This window comes from Sycon ciliatum, chromosome 1 (assembly GCF_964019385.1).
Source record: "Sycon ciliatum chromosome 1, ocSycCili1.1, whole genome shotgun sequence".
Lineage (NCBI taxonomy): Eukaryota > Metazoa > Porifera > Calcarea > Leucosolenida > Sycettidae > Sycon > Sycon ciliatum.
Window position 1 is genome coordinate 18,609,386 of NC_088643.1, and position 17,457 is coordinate 18,626,842.

The following is a 17,457-nucleotide window of genomic DNA, read 5'->3' on the forward strand; positions in this document are numbered from 1 at the left end:
CACAGCAAGGCCACCAGCCCAACACCATTTTTAAAACAGAACATGCGATGATGTACTTCGATCAGACAGCAAGAATGGAGCGAATATACAGCATGGACAGCAATACGAAGAGAAGATTCAAGACCATAGCATGGCAACACGAGAACGAACATGTCAAAGGAAGTTTTTTTTTACAAAGGCTGTTGCGAGCAACATCAGACCGAACCCCCGGCAAGCACGCCATGCAACAAATAGGACACATGCACGAGTTGTTACACATGGGCATGCGCATGCCACGTACGAGTCGCTCGTACTAATTTAAAAAAAAAATGGGAAAAGAGAATAGCGCCATGGAGCACGGTCACGTGGCATGGCAATGTCCACACGGCCATGTAGCTACAATGCGACAGGACAAAATTGATACAAGCGGAGCAACGCATCGGTCAAGAAGAGAATACCGGGCAGCAAGACGTGCAGGGGGCGAAGACGGCGCGCTTGCAACGACGAGAGTGGAACCGGCAGCAAGTAGGGGGTGGCTGACAGGCTCATCAGATGGGCTTGATCTTGAAGTGCAGACCGATTAGTGAGAAGACCATGCACTTGATATCTTGTACCAGGTAGTAGAAGTTACGGAGGCCCTCCGGATCCCTGCACAAACCATGGATAAGACAGACACCGACACGTTTGCTGAATATGGAAAAAAATGTAACAGTTTCACAAAGCAAATTGCTCTCTCTCTCTCTCTCCTCACATACACACACACACACATACACACACACACACACACACACACACACACACACACACACACACACACACACACACATCGAACCCGGTGGGAGCACCGGCAGCAGCATCGATGCATCCATTACCGTTATCATCAGCTGCAATGGCAGCAGAAACAGGAGGATAAGGCCCTTACTTGGACTTGGTGACGTCGATGAGTGATCCAATCTTCGATGTGGTAAACGAGATGTGCTGATCGTCAAAGACAATTTCCAGCTCCTGACGACCAACACGGTCAGGTGACGGCCACATCTTGTCATCTTCCTTCATCACCTGATCAACCACAGGCAAGATTCAGGATCCACGTAAGCCACCAATGGATACAGACTACTAAGTATTTTCAATGCTTTGGTGGCATTCAAGACAATGATAGCCTGCACTAACACTAGCACCGTGGCTGCCAGTTCGATTCTGTTTAGCTCGTAGTTGCACACATGAGAATTACCTGGCTGAACAGTTAGCTGTCTGCAGCATGGAGCAAGGTATGATCATGTCAACATCGTAAAGAAAATTGCAATAGCGCCACTGTAATACGATCCGGGAAACAAGGCACTAGTACATGATTTTACTGGCACGGCATAGCCAAAACATTACAGTCGGCGTTGCAGCTCCCTTCACGTTTTGGCCACCCCTTCCAAAGTCAAAAGCACCACTGTACAATGCAAGAATCGACGTATCGACACCTCTGTTCTCTCAATGCAGGATGGATTGCCTACGGGTGTGTAAAGAGTAGATCACTGTACTAGTTCATTGCTACAGTTGTGTCAAAATGGCGATCGGCCTACATTATCATGCTGTACTCCATGTCATGATGTGTGGAGTGATGCAGATTTGTACAGCTATGCACATACTTTCCCAGTCACCCCTCTTCAATTTCAAATAGGCTACAGCCATGGCATGTCCAGCAACAACATTACAAACCAGCCGTACCTCACTGTCATCGATAACTCTCATCAGCTCCTGTACAACAGCTTTGTGTACAACACACTGCAATGGCAAAAAAAAGAGAAGAATCCGTAACAGGCATGGTCATGATGGTGAAGAGAGAGGGGTGGCGGTGACGATAATAGAGGTGAGAGGGAACTGTTTCTTCAATACTCAGAGGCTACACTGCAGCCAATCAATCCTCTCTCCAGCACCTTCACAATTAAGTTCCAGCACCTTCTTCTCCCTGATGAAACCCCAAGGACGGAAATTTGGAGACTAATTTAATTTCAATTGCAGTGGAAGAACTTGGTTGTAAAGGTGTTGGAGAGATGAGCAGTATTGTTCACAGAACTATTCCGTAGCAAAACCCAACAAAACACGAGTAGTGCTGATATTGAAGACCTTCCAAACAGCAGCTTCCCTCCTTCAGAGCTCAAGGATTATTATTCGCACGCCACCATATAGAACACCCAGCAGGAAACACAATAAAAGAAAGGAAGAAACGTACTTGAAGTAACTGAGTAGGTCCTTCACTGCTCGTCAGACCCCTAAGCCAAATCCACGGCTTAACACTATGCTCCAATACAAGCAGCAATAACTAGCACAGAAATCTCCCGGAGAAAATCAGAACCAGGCACTACCTCGTCACTGATAGCAACAGTACCGGCCTAAGGGTGAAACCCACTCAATGAATATTATATAGCAACGGTGCATTCCAACACACGTCGCAATCCAAGTAACACTGGGGAAATGCAGTGTAGATGAATTTCACTGTATGGTCCTGGAGGGGTTCTCGCTGATCTCCCATTAATTATAACATGTGGAATGCTGGTAAGTGGCCTTGCGGGCGGGTGTAGCTTATCTTTCGTTTGATAAAGCAGCAGCAGCAGCAGCAGTGGATCTTACCTCCTTGCGGATCATTGTATCGTTCTTGTACTTGGAATTATTTACGTATCTGAGGCGGCCTGCAAGGACATGTAACGGGGGTACAAACAGGTGCCGTTTGAAATGCGGGATTCAACGCGGGACACTACTCGCTCTAACTGCCCTGGTACAGTGTAGCCACCATCCCACTGAATGACATACCATACAACACTCATGGCTAGACTTTGCGACACCCACTTCCAGTGAAAATAGAAAGGTTCCACGCTACGTAAAGTCGAGCAATTTGACTTGAGTAGGCAGGGGGAAAAAACGTGAATTTGTACTCCACTTTAATACGGAAAGTTGTCTATGTAGAGTACGTACATGGGGCTCCGTGGGCGAATTGAGGGATTTTCATGACTCTCTCTCTGGGCCGTACACTTCGCATCCGGGGTTGCAATGGGCAGCTACGTGATTCGAAAACTCCACGGATCTGCATGCAGTGTACGTACAACTTCCCGTAGATTGACCACGGTTTTTAATAACGTATGTTGTGCGAAACCTCTCTATTGCTGTGTCTATACAAGCATGTATGTTCACAGCACCAGTGCAAATCCACTACCTTACCACCTGTACAAAATGTTTGGCCCAACAGGGTGGGGCATTACACTTTGCTGTGCACTTTATTGTACCGCATGGTACTTGTGCCAAGAGGGTGCAGCTTCAGACTTTTGCTGCAGGGGCGTCTGCTAGGGGCAAAATTCCCAGATACATCATAGTTGGTGCGGATATGCGGCGGGAAGTGGCGTAACGCGTACAATTGAGCTGCAGTTGTGCAACAGGAGACCTGCTTGAAAGCTGCTCATAGGTACTACATCACTAAAATGTAATCCAGGACGTTCGCTGTGACAGCAACACAGTCCAGTTACATACTGTATTATTCTTGGTTTCATTTACTCTTCCTAGTATCTACTTGCTCTCCACATGTGAAGCGTTTGTTAGCTACTACAGTGTGAGTCTGGGTCATCGGCGGTGGTCATGTCCAGAGCCCCTTGATAAGCTACTTGTGCCTGGGCTATCCTAAACAAACACTAACTACAATAAAGTGAGCCAGGAAATGTGGGTACAGTATGCCTATTTTCTCCGTTACTACACGTAAAGACGCCTTGCACATAATCCTATTAATTCAGACAAATCGAAAAAAGAACTGGGCCTATTAGTATTATTAAACTCACATAAATATAACACAGTGTGATAAACGTGAACACTACGCTACTTTTCACGGCCTTGTATACAAAACTATTACAAATGATAAAAACCCAGGCTTCGTAGGCAATAGAAAATGACACCATACAAAAATGGATGTGAAAATGTGAGGGGGGAATGGAACGCCACTGCATCTATTCAGTAGCTCAGTTGACAAGAACGCCTGCTTTTACACCTGTTATGTACTCGATAACTTTAGGACCTTACCGTCGGGTCTAACTTCAAATTCCAAGAATTCATGGCCAAATTTTCCTTTGTGTCCAACATAGTAACGGAGATAGAAATCCTTTTCCCTGCTCGCCATGACTCTGCAATTTCCGTTACAGTACTCTCCAAACGATCTAAATTCCTCCTGCTCTAGCTCAGGAGATCAACACTCTTCTGTAAGAAAGAAGGCTTGAACTAATAAATTACTTGCATCTTCTTCGTGCAGGCAAAATAATCAGCGCCCACTATAAAAATTATTGATGTTCTTTTTGAATTTTGCTCATGCGAAAGCGAAAAAAAAGCGTCACCCACGTACGCAGCCATTTTGTCTGGTTGCGAGTGGCAACTGGCTTCTGTGGCGTCGTCATCTTCGGGTTCCCTGATCTGACCAGGCCAGGGTGTACGTACTGTACTCTGTAGATCTACGACTCGTACTAGATCTACTTACCGTATTATAAGCACAGTCTCATAATAGCACGTCTCCAATAATAAAACACCTTGGGCGGCATTCAAAAAATAAAGTGCTCAGTTTCCATTATAAGTACACTGTGTAAATTCATTATCTGTACGTGCGAAAAAAACCCTGAAATGTGTGCGTCTGACATGAATTTGGCATGGCAACATGCCTCAGTGTGTGAAATGAGGTTGATTAATAGCACGGGGCGGAGGTACATTGAAAAAATAAAGGACCGTGCTTATATTAGAGATAAAAAACCGTAGATCTACTCATTCATATGTCAAGTCCGGGCCATGGTACTTTTGGTAGAATCCGAGGCTACCGAGAGTACACATCGTGACCTCTCCCCCGGACAGCTAGCTGTTTCGCCTTTCAAGGGTAGGTCTCCTTGGCCTTGGCTGAGCTCAGAGCCACTGACTAAACCGATTGCAAGGACTCAGCACCCACGTTGTGTCGTGGCCGGCTATTCTCAGCGGTCCTACGGCTACTAGTACGTGTCAGTTATCATCAAGAGTTCATAACATTCATGGGGGTTATGAACTCTTGTTGTCATGGTTACCAGTATCCCAAGCCAGTTGGCACGAAGTCAATGTGTGCCTGCCCTCAAGTTGGTGATGGTCATCCCCCCCCCAGGCGGACCTCAGACCCAAAGCACAGAGAAACTAGGGTGGGGGGAACCCTCAGGTCCGGTACTGAGTAAAACATAGAAAGACAAAGCAAAAGTAGGTGAGAAGAAAGGCTGCAACTCAGGGAACTGGCCAAACCCGGCTCAAGCGGATAAGTCCGCTTGGGCGGTGTTACATGTACTGTTAGTGTCCACATCTACATAATTATCGTATGCGCTGTTGTACTTCTTGGCCACCCCAGACATCCATGATAGTCACTATGGCATATTGTGTTATGTTATGCATCTAGCCTGGACTTGGCGGGTTTTAGTTGCTGTGCATGAGTTGAGTCAGGCCTCTTGTTATTTTGGATTGAGGAAACAGAGAATCATGACTACAGTCCATTTCAAAACTATAGACGCGTACCTAGGCAAAAACCGTTATGCCAGCATCTACTAGTATACCACATAGAATCTGTGATCACTTTGTGCATAAATTTTTCCAAATTGGGCGTCTGTTATCCAATCCTTTAGAAACTATATGAGAGTAATTGTGGAGCGATCCTGAGCAATATTCCGAAAAGTATTCTCAAAAAGTTCCAGCCAAATTTGAAATATTTCAAAAACCCTACGCGTCTATAGTTTTGAAATGCACTGTACACTAGGCGGAAGCGGAACTCCTATCATGAACAAAGTCTATTCAAGTCCGAGCTACTCTAAGCTGATCCAAAAACCTCTTCGATATCTGGCAAGTTCAGTGAACTTATACTACGCTAACGTCTTTTTTCCAGCGAGCAGCTGCGAAGAGAAGGATCGAGCAGGCAACAGCAAGCAGAGGTCAGCAGGAGCCAGCGCCATACCATGGTAAGGAAAGTAACAATGCAAGCAGCCAGCCGGAAAGACCGTGAATGCGGCAACTGAGTCATGCTACCACATTGACTATGTCAATGACTCATGTGCAAGCATCACTACAGCATTCTGAGCACGTTTCCTCCAGTCAACCGAAACTGAAAAAAATCTGAGCATAATAACGCTAGCATGCAGCCTACTAACTTGGAAGCGCATCTAGTATTTTTCAACAAAACTACATGAATATATGGATGTACCTAGATGCTGGGACTGAAACCCCGTTAGTAAATAGAAATCTGAGATTCCCTGGCAAAACGTGGCGAAATTGTTCACCGATTACAATATAGTTTGTTAGAAAGACACAAGGTAATCTATCTGCCACAGATGATATTCGTGCGCAATTTTTTGAATCAAAGCTGTCACCCATTGCTTCGTGAAAACTGAAAAGTCTGCGCTTCTATTCAAGAGGGGCTTGTATTAATTCAAAATGGTTGTTGCAGGGGGAGGTGGGTGCATTATTCAAGAGGGGCTTATATTCGAGAGAGGCTTCTAATTGAGTGGGTATCAGCGGGTAATTAATTTATTTGATGGTTCAGAAATTATCTACTAACGAGGGAGGACCTATAACAGTGGCCGTAAGCTTGACATGATGACACTTGTGCCAGTATAAAAACAAATACCGTAAAGTCTTGTATAAAAGCCGCGGCGGCTTCTATGACTTTCTTGGTGAAATTTTGCAGGCTTCTATATGAGACAGGTATGTATATCAACACTAAAAGCAGGCTTATGTGTGATTTGATGGGCCCAAAATTGCGGCTTCTATTCAAGTGCGGCTTTTATACAAGACTTTACGGTAATTAAAACAAATAATTATGTAGAACTACTTCGAATTACTACCGTTGCAAATTTTAAATTCAATAAATCCTAAATAGAAAAATCTGATACATAATCTGCTAAGAATAACCTACTACCATCGCAATGTGGTTAGATGTACATGCTATATGTTATGCCATTCTAGTGGCATCATCTACTGCCGGAAATGTCACACGGGGAGACGCTGATTATGTGCAGTCACTTCAAGCTCTCACTTTTTTCTGCACCAGGTGATGGAATTCCACAGCAGGATGGCTGGCCACGCGGATTGGCCATCCGATACGCGTACACTGCCCGCGCTGTTGGGTCACCTACAGCAATGGCAACGAAGAGAGCACACACGTTTGACATTGAAAAGAGAGAGTACAGGCCGTTCACTGAACTGCAACAATGATAGCAGGTGCTAGGGTCATCTTAGAAATGACGCAACCGCTTGAATCTAGACCCTCTCCACTACATAAGATGACGATTTGGGAATAAATCCTTTGGCAGAAAAATGTAATAAAACTCGGATGTTGAGCAATAGTAGTATGATTGTACAGAGTATGGACCTATGTGTTACTCGTAACATACTGTAGAGGCAGAAAATTTCGTCGGTCAATAATTTCGTCCAACTCCAAAGAAAAGGAGTTCGTCCGGTTGAAAATTTCGTCCATGGGTCATAAGAGTGTATAGAAACACTGGACAAATCGATATTCGTCCTACATTTAATTTAGTCCAAAAGCTCCTTGGACGAAAAAGACGAAATTAAATTCCAGACGAATATTTCTGCTTATACAGTACAGGTCCTTACCCTTAACAGAAAATTTCCTTCTAATTTCAAGTACAATAAGTACAACTCTTTCGTTTGCCTCCAGACACAAGGGATGAAAACCTTTCTGAACACCTCATTTCGCGCACTGTACTCACTTTCTGTGGAATCCACTTCAAAAAATGTAACCACACTTGAGCAGAGGCTGATGGATAGCGAGGCAAATCCTCCCATGGAGTTACCACCGTGCCAAAACTTCAGCAATCCTTCGGGTACTGAGCTCTATACATGTACAGGGAAATAGGGAATCAATCGGCCTGCTTTAGTGGAGGTACAAACGTGTCTTCTCGCACGCCAGGCGGATCATCAGAATTTAGTTTGAATAAAAAAAAGAGTAAATTATCGTATCCGTTCCCGAAGTGCAGGGAGAAAACGGTTCAACATACAGTAAAGTCTGTCATTGCCGACCATTCAAGGACACCCACACATGGTCCAAATAGTCCCCCTACTGAACCAGGGCCAGTTTCCTGCAAGTGACACCCTTTGGTCACAGTTCTAGTGGTCCTCTGGAACAGGCGGTCGGTCGCCTTATCAGACCGCTCCCCTACACACACACAGGCTTACTGTCAATAGCGCCACAAAGAGCCGGTATCAATTGTGGACAAATAGTGGCTGAGCGCATACAGTAGAGGAGCCGCAAGATGTGAAATTTGAGCAGAGCTCTTAGTACCGGTACCACTGACTTAGCCAAGAATCACCCTCGACAGTTGAACACAGGCCCGGCGGAACCAGTCCGGTTGGTCAGGCCCTGGCTGGACCAACGTTTTAGCCACCAACACGTGCGGTGGCCGTGCGCACCCGCCATATCATGCAGGGCCGCCGGAACCGGTCCGGTTGGTCAGGTTTTCACCGGACCAACATTTTAGCCACCAACACCTACTAATGCTGTGGAGGTCATGTGTACCCGCCATATCATACACAAACTATGAAAGGCACTGAAACTACCGGACCAATCAAAAACTGCTTCCCGCGGTCCTGTCATGCACAATGCGTGAAGGGCTATTGTATGGCCGGACCAATCCAAAACTGCTTCCACTGGTACTGGAATGTACGCAAAGGACCAAAGCCAGCACACCTATGTGGAATTGAGCAGCTATTCAGGGCACCTACCTTCCGTTCAGTGCTGCTGGAGCTGAATGTTGCCGAGCCCACAACAAACATATCCACCTTTTGCGTCACAGAGTGGATATGCTGCAGGTTATGGTCGTGACCAGAGAAATACCTGAGCACAGGAAAAAGAAGAACAAAGCAGAACAGATCGCAAACCACATTTCTGTTTCTGTGGACCACTGTTAAACACTCAATACTAGGAAACAATGTGATACCTGGTCTGGTGGTTGGAGAGGGTGTCAGTGGCACCGATCCACTGGCACGGATGCAAAATAGCACACAACCCCAAACATTACAGAACTCAGTGCAGTTCCCATGTATGCAGGGCAACATCTTAAATTAAAAGCAAGCTAGTAAACTTATGCCTGCTCTCCCTTGCTCATTGGTGCAAGAAAACACACAGAATTGTAACATACAAGCAAGAGTACATTTTAAAGGGGAAGTTAAGGCAAAAATTAAAATTTCACCAGTTGTAGTCTTCGGGGTGCTGAGTCGAATGGTCTTGGTCCGAGAAAGCTGAGATGCTCCCTTCCTACTTGAATCCCAATCGAACTCGCGCACTTCCACCGAAACTGGGTGACTGCGCCCTACTAGGTGGGGATTTGTATGCAAAATGTCACTAAAAGCGCCATTTCGTTCTTATAAAAGCACGGATGACCACGATTGACCCATATGTTGTAGTCTTTTGGACGCTGAGTCGACTGGTTTTGGTCCGAAAAGGCTGCGATGCAGCTTTCCTCCTTTATTCCCAATCGAACATGGTTGAACAAGCGGTCACGTGCTCCTGCGTACACCAGCCACCTGGTCACCGTGCCTGCAGGGCAGGCGCGTCGGAAGGACTTTGGAGGTGGGGCGGCCATGGAAGGGGGGTCCGGGGGTCGTCTCCCGGGAAAAAATTTCAAAAATTGAAGCCAATTGCAAGCATTTCCGGGCATTTGGTGCCATTTCAGTGTACGGTATCTACAATGAAAGACTTTTTGATTCTGCAAAAAAACAAGAAGATGCTACGATCGGGGACAAACATTACCCTCCCCAGGGAAAAAAATTCAACAATTGAAGCCAATTGCAAGCATTCCCAGGCATTTGGTGCCATTAGATCTACATGGACTTTTGATTCTGCAACAAACCACGATCGGGGACAAGGATTTGCCACGTTTGCGCTGAGATCATCGCGCTTTGTTGCAGTGTGCTAAAAAAAAAAAAAAAAAAAAAAAACGGCCGAAAAAGTGGGGCGGCCATGGCCGCCCCGGCCGGTGCGGTTCCGACGCCCTTGCAGGGTACAACTTACTAGCCTCTTTGACCTTTTTTGGGTGCAGTCCTGTCACTCGAGTTGAACCTTGGTGTGAAAGTTGTCGCCTGCTGGTGTGGTGACCAGGTGATTTGGGCACCCAGGAGCACGTGACCGCTTGTTCAACCATGTTCGATTGGGAATAAAGGAGGAACGCTGCATCGCAGTTTTTTCGGACCAAAACCAGTCGACCCAGCATCCAAAAGACTACAACATATGGGCCAATCGCGGTCATCCGTGCCTTTATAAGAACGAAATGGCGCTTTTAGTGACATTTTGCATACAAATCCCCGTCTAGTAGGGCGCAGGCACCCAGTTTCGGTGGAAGTGCGCGAGTTCAATTGGGATTCAAGTAGGAAGGGAGTGTCTCAGCTTTCTCGGACCAAGACCATTCGACTCAGCACCCCGAAGACTACAACTGGTGAAATTTTAATTTTTGCCTTACTTCCCCTTTAAACCCCCCAGAGTGTGCAACGCCTGATCCAGCTCTGCATAGGGTCCTGGTCGAGCGTAATCGGATCTTTGCGTCATAATACCGTACACATCTGAGGGGAGCCCGGGGAGTCGCGGGTACTCTAGGATCAAAAACAACGGTGCCCTGCCTCGAGACCGGCCTTGCGCTGGTGTGGAGTGTACGCATGACATCAGAAGATCCGATTACGCTCACCAACACCCTATGCAGAGCTGGATCAGGTGTTGCACACTCTGGGGGGCTATGTACTCTTGATACAAGTAAGCACGTGGGTATTACTCACATGGCCACGCCGTGTCGCTCCAATAATGGCAGCAATCGCCTAACCAGGAGAGAACTTGATCCATGGCTGCCAACACTGTAAACTGGTAGACCAAACGAAAAAGAATCACAGAAGACAGAGGTTGGACAAAGGCATTTTTTTTTCATTCTGACAGAAACACCAGTACTAGTTCAGCCCACTCAGGGTGGATTCCTGCACTGAGCCATGTGCATTTGAACCTAAATTACCGTTCCCCATCTAATTGTGAAACAGATATCTTCCTTCCCATCTCGCAAATAGTCATGGAATACCTTGCGTAGTGAGAACTGACAGGGCTACCCACCCCTTCCCTCATCGACATAATATTATACCGTATTTTCCGGAGTACATGTATAGAAATACGGTACATGCACATGCACGCCGGGGAGTCGTAAAATACCGGTATTTTACGACTCCCTGATGCACGCACAGACATGTCACGCATATTACGGGCACAAGCTTACTCGGATGATGGCCAACCACTATGATCCAGTCGGCCGTACTCTTGGAGAGCCGAGAAGATATCCAGCTCCATTGCTTTTCGTCAGTCGCAGCTTCTCGGAAGAAGCCGAACAGCAACGTTTGTGTGTCTAAGAACAGGATTTGATAGGAGAGGGTGGAAGTGCTGCAAGGAAGTAGGAAGAAACAAAACAGTAGAGGATATGCAATATATTTATAGTAAAGAAAAAAGGTTCTAAAATGGTTGTTCCTAATCGATTTTCTTGAGACTATCATCAGGGAAAAATCGTCTCACAATAGAGGCTATACGGAGAAACAAACTACTTATAGGTTATAGCAAGAGTACATAAACAAGAGTGTGCAACTCCGGATCTCTCCTGCACAATCTCCAGATACCCCCGCCCACGGCGGAATTTTTTGTTGACGTCACCTTTTTTCAGAGAAACGCGGACTTTGCCGCAGAGCAGTGTGAGAGCACGTGCTGGGCACCGACCTTGTAGTGTAAAGCCCGGCCAAGTGCACGAGGGAAACCTCTCCAAAAGGCTCGCAGCGCGTGCGTCGTCGAAAAGATTACGTCAACAAAAAATTCCGCCGTGGGCCAACCCATCCGCGAGTTGCACACTCTTGTTTATCTACTCTTGGTTATAGGATAGTGGGAAGTATACAAGGTGAGGCGTGAAAAGAAAAAATAAAGTGGGAGAGAAGACGAAAGAAATTAGAAGAAAAGATGTGAGAGTGTTCCGACGGTGTGAGCTACTACAAAAGGTGAGTGAAATGAAGACTCTTCACCTAGCATTTACACACGTATTCATTCGCATGCACCTACACCTCACAGTTCCTCACTCTATCACATTCACCTGCTTCCACGCCTTCATTTCACCTTGTATACTTCCCACTATCCTATAACCTATAAGTAGTTTGTTTCTCCGTATAGCCTCTATTGTGAGACGATTTTTCCCTGATGATAGTCTCAAGAAAATCGATTAGGAACAACCATTTTAGATACATGTATTCTCATTCATCATTTTGTAATGTCCGCTTCACTTACCGTATTATCTCTAATATAAGCACAGTCTCCAATAATAGCACGTCTCCAATAATAGAACACCTTGGGGCGGCATTCAAAAAATAAAGTGCTCAGTCTCCATTATAAGCACACTGTGTAAATTCATTATCTGTACCGGCGAAAAACCCCTGAAATGTGTGAGTCTGACATGAATTTGGCATGGCAACAAGCCTCTGAAATGAGGTTGAAATAATAATGGAACAGTCTCCAATAAAGGAACGTCTCCAATAATAGCACGGGGCGGAGGTACATTGAACAAATAAAGGACTGTGCTTATATTAGAGATAATACGGTATGCTATTAATCGCATTAATAAAGTTACTAAACAATCAGCTCATGAGATAACACTGCACGACACTGACCGACGGTACTGAAGTTGTATAACTAACTGGCTAACAGCTCTAGCACATCTTGGATGCGCACTCCAACAGCCTTCCAACTTGGAAGGTTCAAAGTTATAGAAATAACATGAGTTTATAGCAGTGTTTATATTCCCATAAACATTACGACACCGGTGTTTATTCTATATGTGCTGTGAAACTGCAGTAGAACATACATGTAACCTGAAGGTCTATAAAATGATGAAAATCTGTACTTCATAGCTGCTTTTAAAGGGGAAGTTAAGGCAAAAATCAAAATTTCACCAGTTGTAGTCTTCGAATTGCTGAGTCGAATAATCGTGGTCCGAGGAAGCTGAGACGCTCCCTTCCTACTTTATTCCCAATCGAACTCGCGCACTTCCAACAAAACTGGGTGACTGCGCCCTACTAGATGGGGATTTGTATGCAAAATGTCACTAAAAGCGCCATTTCGTTCTTATAAAAGCACGGATGACCGCGATTGGCCCATATGTTGTAGTCTTTTGGACGCTGAGTCGACTGGTTTTGGTCCGAAAAGGCTGCGATGCAGCGTTCCTCCTTTATTCCCAATCGAACATGGTTGAACAAGCGGTCACGTGCTCCTGCATACACCAGTCACCTGGTCACCGTGCCTGCAGGGTACAACTTACTAGCCTGTTTGACCTTTTTTGGGTGCACTCCTGTCACTCGAGTTGAACTCGAGTTGAACCTTGGTGTGAAAGTTGTCGCCTACTGGCGTGGTGACCAGGTGATTTGGGCACCCAGGAGCACGTGACCGCTTGTTCAACCATGTTCGATTGGGAATAAAGGAGGAACGCTGCATCGCAGTCTTTTCGGACCAAAACCAGTCGACCCAGCGTCCAAAAGACTACAACATATGGGCCAATCGCGGTCATCCGTGCTTTTATAAGAACGAAATGGCGCTTTTAGTGACATTTTGCATACAAATCCCCATCTAGTAGGGCGCAGTCACCCAGTTTCGGTGGAAGTGCGCGAGTTCGATTGGGATTCAAGTAGGAAGGGAGCGTCTCAGCTTTCTCGGACCAAGACCATTCGACTCAGCACCCCGAAGACTACAACTGGTGAAATTTTGATTTTTGCCTTAACTTCCCCTTTAATACATCCGAGGTTAACTAAAATATGATTGATATAGCACACTGCAAATGTACTTGTTACAATATCCAATGGCAGGTTACAGTAGGGATTCCAGTCAAAATTTCAAATTCATAATTCAAGCTAGCTTGTTCTTGGACAATGTCACCGAGGTAATGAGAAATCCAATGGTACCAATTTTATCAAAATCGGTCCAGGCATTCGAAAGTTATAGCCATTTTTCTACAGCGAAATGGGTGTATTTTTCTCTGGCGATCAAATGGGAAATCAGCTCAAAACATGGTCAAACTACTGCATAGCCACCACCTAGCTACATACATTTTCACACGAATCAGATGAAATTTTGTTTACAGCCGGCCTCTTATCCTTGCCTTGAGCGGATGGCATATGCACGCTTCGATTCGGCAACCTACCCCTCTTCTTCACACGGCTTTGGCCGACAAGGACGTCAAGTCACCAGCACGGCTTTGGCCATTGCGGACAAGGATGGCAAGTCACAAACACGCCAATGTTGCCGATGCCGTCATCTGCAGAGCTTGCAAGTTGTGAACCAAATCCAGAAGACGCTGTCGATGGGAGCTGGGATCAGGCTGATCATGGTGAGAGATACTGCATCAGCTCCAACACCAACCAGTTCGATCGGTAATGACGGCAGCTCACTGTTCTCCGCCAGCGCACGAGTCGTAAATCCAAGCCGCCGCCTGTTCTCCTTGTTCCTCGCAAACAGGAGATAGTACAGAATCGTGTACTACGTCGTGCTCACTAGGCACAGCGCAATCCTGGTCTTCGTGCTGCTTGATACTCGCGATCAGCTGACTGCGCTGGGGGTAACACCTAGTTTCTAGTGTAGATCTACTCTTCTTCCTCGCTCTTGAAAAAATCGCCATGTCGGAGGTGCTTTTAGTCCTACTCGGCGCACTCAAATTTTGTTGCGCTGCTCTACCTTGCTTGAGAAAAACACCGGCACGGGTGATTCCGAAAGGTATTTGGGTGCTGAAGCTGAAAATCGGTTTAAGAATCCCCCAAGATGCCATTTTAGACTTGAAAATCGCCTTCAATTTCTTCTTTGACTGATTGCAATGGCCTAATTTCGCCGCACGGCGATCAAGAACCCCACATTGGACAGCTGAAAACCTCAGGAAGCCACTGGTGACTTCAAAAATCCTCCAGAACTTACGATATCCCAGCGCACTGGCCTAGAATGAGCCGTCATCGCGCGACCAAACTTTTGTGTGTAGCGCGTGGAGAAAGTCCTCGAACCCAGTCGGCCAGATCCTGGAACCCCTAGTTACAGCCAGGGCAGGTCTACTTTTTACTGAAGTTTCACTGTACTAACCCCATAATCATGATTGTTATGTATCCGTGCAATCCGTGCAGTCAAACTCCATGATTATAGTTATACTCATAGACAAAATACATACTCCGGGATGTGGAGACTCGATAACGAGCTGAAGAACTCACTTGGTGACCTGGATTGAAAACTGCTTGGTGTAGTAGCGAGATGGGAAGTTCCAGCGCGACGACCTTGCGTGATAGTCCAGCAGAGCTTGAACCTCACCTCTGTGGTCGTGATTGCCGAGGATAACGTACCATGGGACTTGTAGAGACGGGTGAGAGAACTGCTCCTATGATACAGGGTGAAGAGGGGGCATAAAAACGGCACAGTCAAGGAAAACTGGCCGTGAGGAGAACCGCAGGCAAGCAGGCTTCCATTCAGCTAGAATGCGTGCAGCAACCCAGTAGCTAGTCAGAGGGTGGTGCAGAATGCCAACTCCCAGGCCGTGCTTACCGGCGGTTAGATGCTATGCAGGGTTCTAGCCAAAGGGGGGTAGGGGGGGGGGGCAGCGCCCCCTACTCCGTTTGCGCGCCCCCCTGTGAAAAAGTGCCGCCCCCTTCTCATTTTTCCGATTTTTGTGTTTTTTCACGCCATTCAACGAAAATACAGCCGATAGTCACTACTAGAGGGTTCATAAAGGCACATTTGTGAGGGATGAAGTCGGGACTTCACCCTGTACGTTACATTTTGCATGGCAAGACAATTTTGGACAATGGAAAAAATTGGTCATGGGGTAACCTTTTCCCATGCCCGCCCCCCTACTATTTTGACCTGGCTAGAACCCTGCTATGATGGTGCAGGGTTCTAGCAACTCGGTGTAAGAAATCTGAAGAGGGTGGGTTAAGAGTCTTCAACTGAAGACGGAATGCACTTTTCAAACTGAACTTGGTATGTCGGGGGGGGGGGGGGTGCACCTGTACCACTCCCCTTTCCTTTTCATCCCCTCCCATTTAGCGTGAGGCTGAATTACAACCATGTGCAATGTACATAATTGTACATATGCCGGAAAAGACCAGAAATGTGCACTCACCTCGAACGTCCCCTGGAACCGCTTGTCGTCCACCGAGGTCACGCCGTATGGGTAGAAGAGATCTCCCGGTGAAAGCACTTTGTCGACGCCAAGTTGCTTGGCTGTTCGCCCCGCCGCGCTGCCAACCGACGCCGAGATGGAGGTTTTGTACGGTGGTGTGCCCTGGCCACCCCAGTCACCGATGATGAGCGTGTTGCCGGTGATGTCATTCTTACTGCCACAGCCAGGCTGGCTGGGTAGGGGAAGTCCTGTTATTTTCAGCTCCACTGCAAATACACCTGCAAACGACCAGCAGCGAACCAGCCAGTCGAAACCTGGAAAGATAAAGCCGCTCCATGTAGATTGCGAACTCACTCTCCTGTGCAGGCGATGGGTGTGTTGAAACAAGGGACTTACGCTTGACAGAAACGCGCAGACCAGTGCAAGGACTACAACGAGCACCAGGAGCTGTGATCTTGGCCTGCACTGGCTGCAGTAGTGTCTGATGCGAGCTTCGACCACAGACCTCACCTCCAGGAAATCAAACGGGGCCGGGCTAGAGCTCGGCTTCCGCCATGGTTGGACAGAGCGGTCACGCTTGAACATGACATTATGTACCGGCAGGTCTACTCCTACAACAAAGCAGCATTTGACTGATGATTTTGCCAAACTGTCCAGGCAATTGAGTTCACCAAACACCGTACTTATTTTCTCAAAACTTTCAAAACAGCCATCATTCGTACAGTTCACACTACATACAGTGTACTTTGTCAAGCAAAGCGCAGAAACGGATCATCAAGTACAGCTACTTAGTCTTTGAGTATCATCCTCCTTCTCTGAGGTTTCTCCTCCCATTCGTCTGCGAGGTCGAAGGAAGCAAGAACTTCCCCTGCTGGCCGGTTTTGTGGACAAACGTCGAATCCTGACAATTATGTACGTGATGTAGCTCCATGTGTTTCATAGCATAGTAGATCTACATTCTACAGTACATGTGCAGCAAAGAGGTCATGACCCCTCGACCTCCAAACTCCTAGAAATGACGAAAATTTATTGTCAGGATTGCCGATTGGCAGCGTGATCAGGGAGGCCCGGAGCTGCATGCTTTCGCCAAGACTCAAGAGGCAAGAAGACGAGAACAGGAGAAGCCTCAAGTCCAGACTACAGCCTTGAAGAGGCCCGAATCGCAGAATACAGACTACTGAGTACTGTACTACCATGAGGCATGACTACTGCACTGAGTACATGTATGTAGGACGACGATGACGACGTTTTTGACTCGTTCATTTTTGAATTATTTTGATCATGATTCATTGTTGCAAGA

General features: G+C 46.6%; 2 protein-coding genes across 3 annotated transcripts; both read right to left on the reverse strand.

Moving 5' to 3' along the window:
* Nucleotides 1–4,278, reverse strand: LOC135816532 (protein mago nashi homolog). Its single transcript, XM_065329729.1, has 5 exons — nucleotides 4,030–4,278; nucleotides 2,599–2,657; nucleotides 1,696–1,752; nucleotides 902–1,038; nucleotides 1–627 (listed from the first exon to the last, which is right to left on the reverse strand). The coding sequence occupies exons 1-5, from the start codon at nucleotides 4,124–4,126 to the stop codon at nucleotides 528–530; spliced, it is 450 nt and encodes a 149-aa protein (XP_065185801.1). The 5' UTR covers nucleotides 4,127–4,278; the 3' UTR covers nucleotides 1–527.
* A 1,598-nt stretch (nucleotides 4,279–5,876) lies between these two features.
* On the reverse strand, nucleotides 5,877–17,243 carry LOC135816491 (tartrate-resistant acid phosphatase type 5-like). 2 transcript variants are annotated; one of them, XM_065329690.1, is made up of 7 exons: nucleotides 16,158–17,243; nucleotides 15,253–15,416; nucleotides 11,259–11,419; nucleotides 10,777–10,858; nucleotides 8,734–8,845; nucleotides 7,722–7,845; nucleotides 5,877–7,123 (listed from the first exon to the last, which is right to left on the reverse strand). In XM_065329690.1, the coding sequence occupies exons 1-7, from the start codon at nucleotides 16,740–16,742 to the stop codon at nucleotides 7,011–7,013; spliced, it is 1,341 nt and encodes a 446-aa protein (XP_065185762.1). In that variant the 5' UTR covers nucleotides 16,743–17,243; the 3' UTR covers nucleotides 5,877–7,010. The 2 variants fall into 2 exon arrangements, with proteins under 2 accessions (XP_065185762.1, XP_065185768.1); XM_065329696.1 differs by lacking the exon at nucleotides 7,722–7,845.
* Nucleotides 17,244–17,457: the final 214 nt, after the last annotated feature.

Coding starts and splice junctions, on each gene's coding strand:
- LOC135816532 (XM_065329729.1), bottom strand. CDS start 4,126: ATGGCGAGCAGGGAAAAGGATTTCTATCTCCGTTACTATGTTGGACAC. Junction 1,753..2,598: donor ATACAATGATCCGCAAGGAG/GTAAGATCCACT, acceptor TTGCCATTGCAG/TGTGTTGTACACAAAGCTGT. Junction 1,039..1,695: donor GAGTTATCGATGACAGTGAG/GTACGGCTGGTT, acceptor GTGGTTGATCAG/GTGATGAAGGAAGATGACAA.
- LOC135816491 (XM_065329690.1), bottom strand. CDS start 16,742: ATGTTCAAGCGTGACCGCTCTGTCCAACCATGGCGGAAGCCGAGCTCT. Junction 10,859..11,258: donor AGTGGTTGGCCATCATCCGA/GTAAGCTTGTGC, acceptor TTGGTCTACCAG/TTTACAGTGTTGGCAGCCAT. Junction 7,846..8,733: donor CCAGCAGCACTGAACGGAAG/GTAGGTGCCCTG, acceptor GTACATGTATAG/AGCTCAGTACCCGAAGGATT.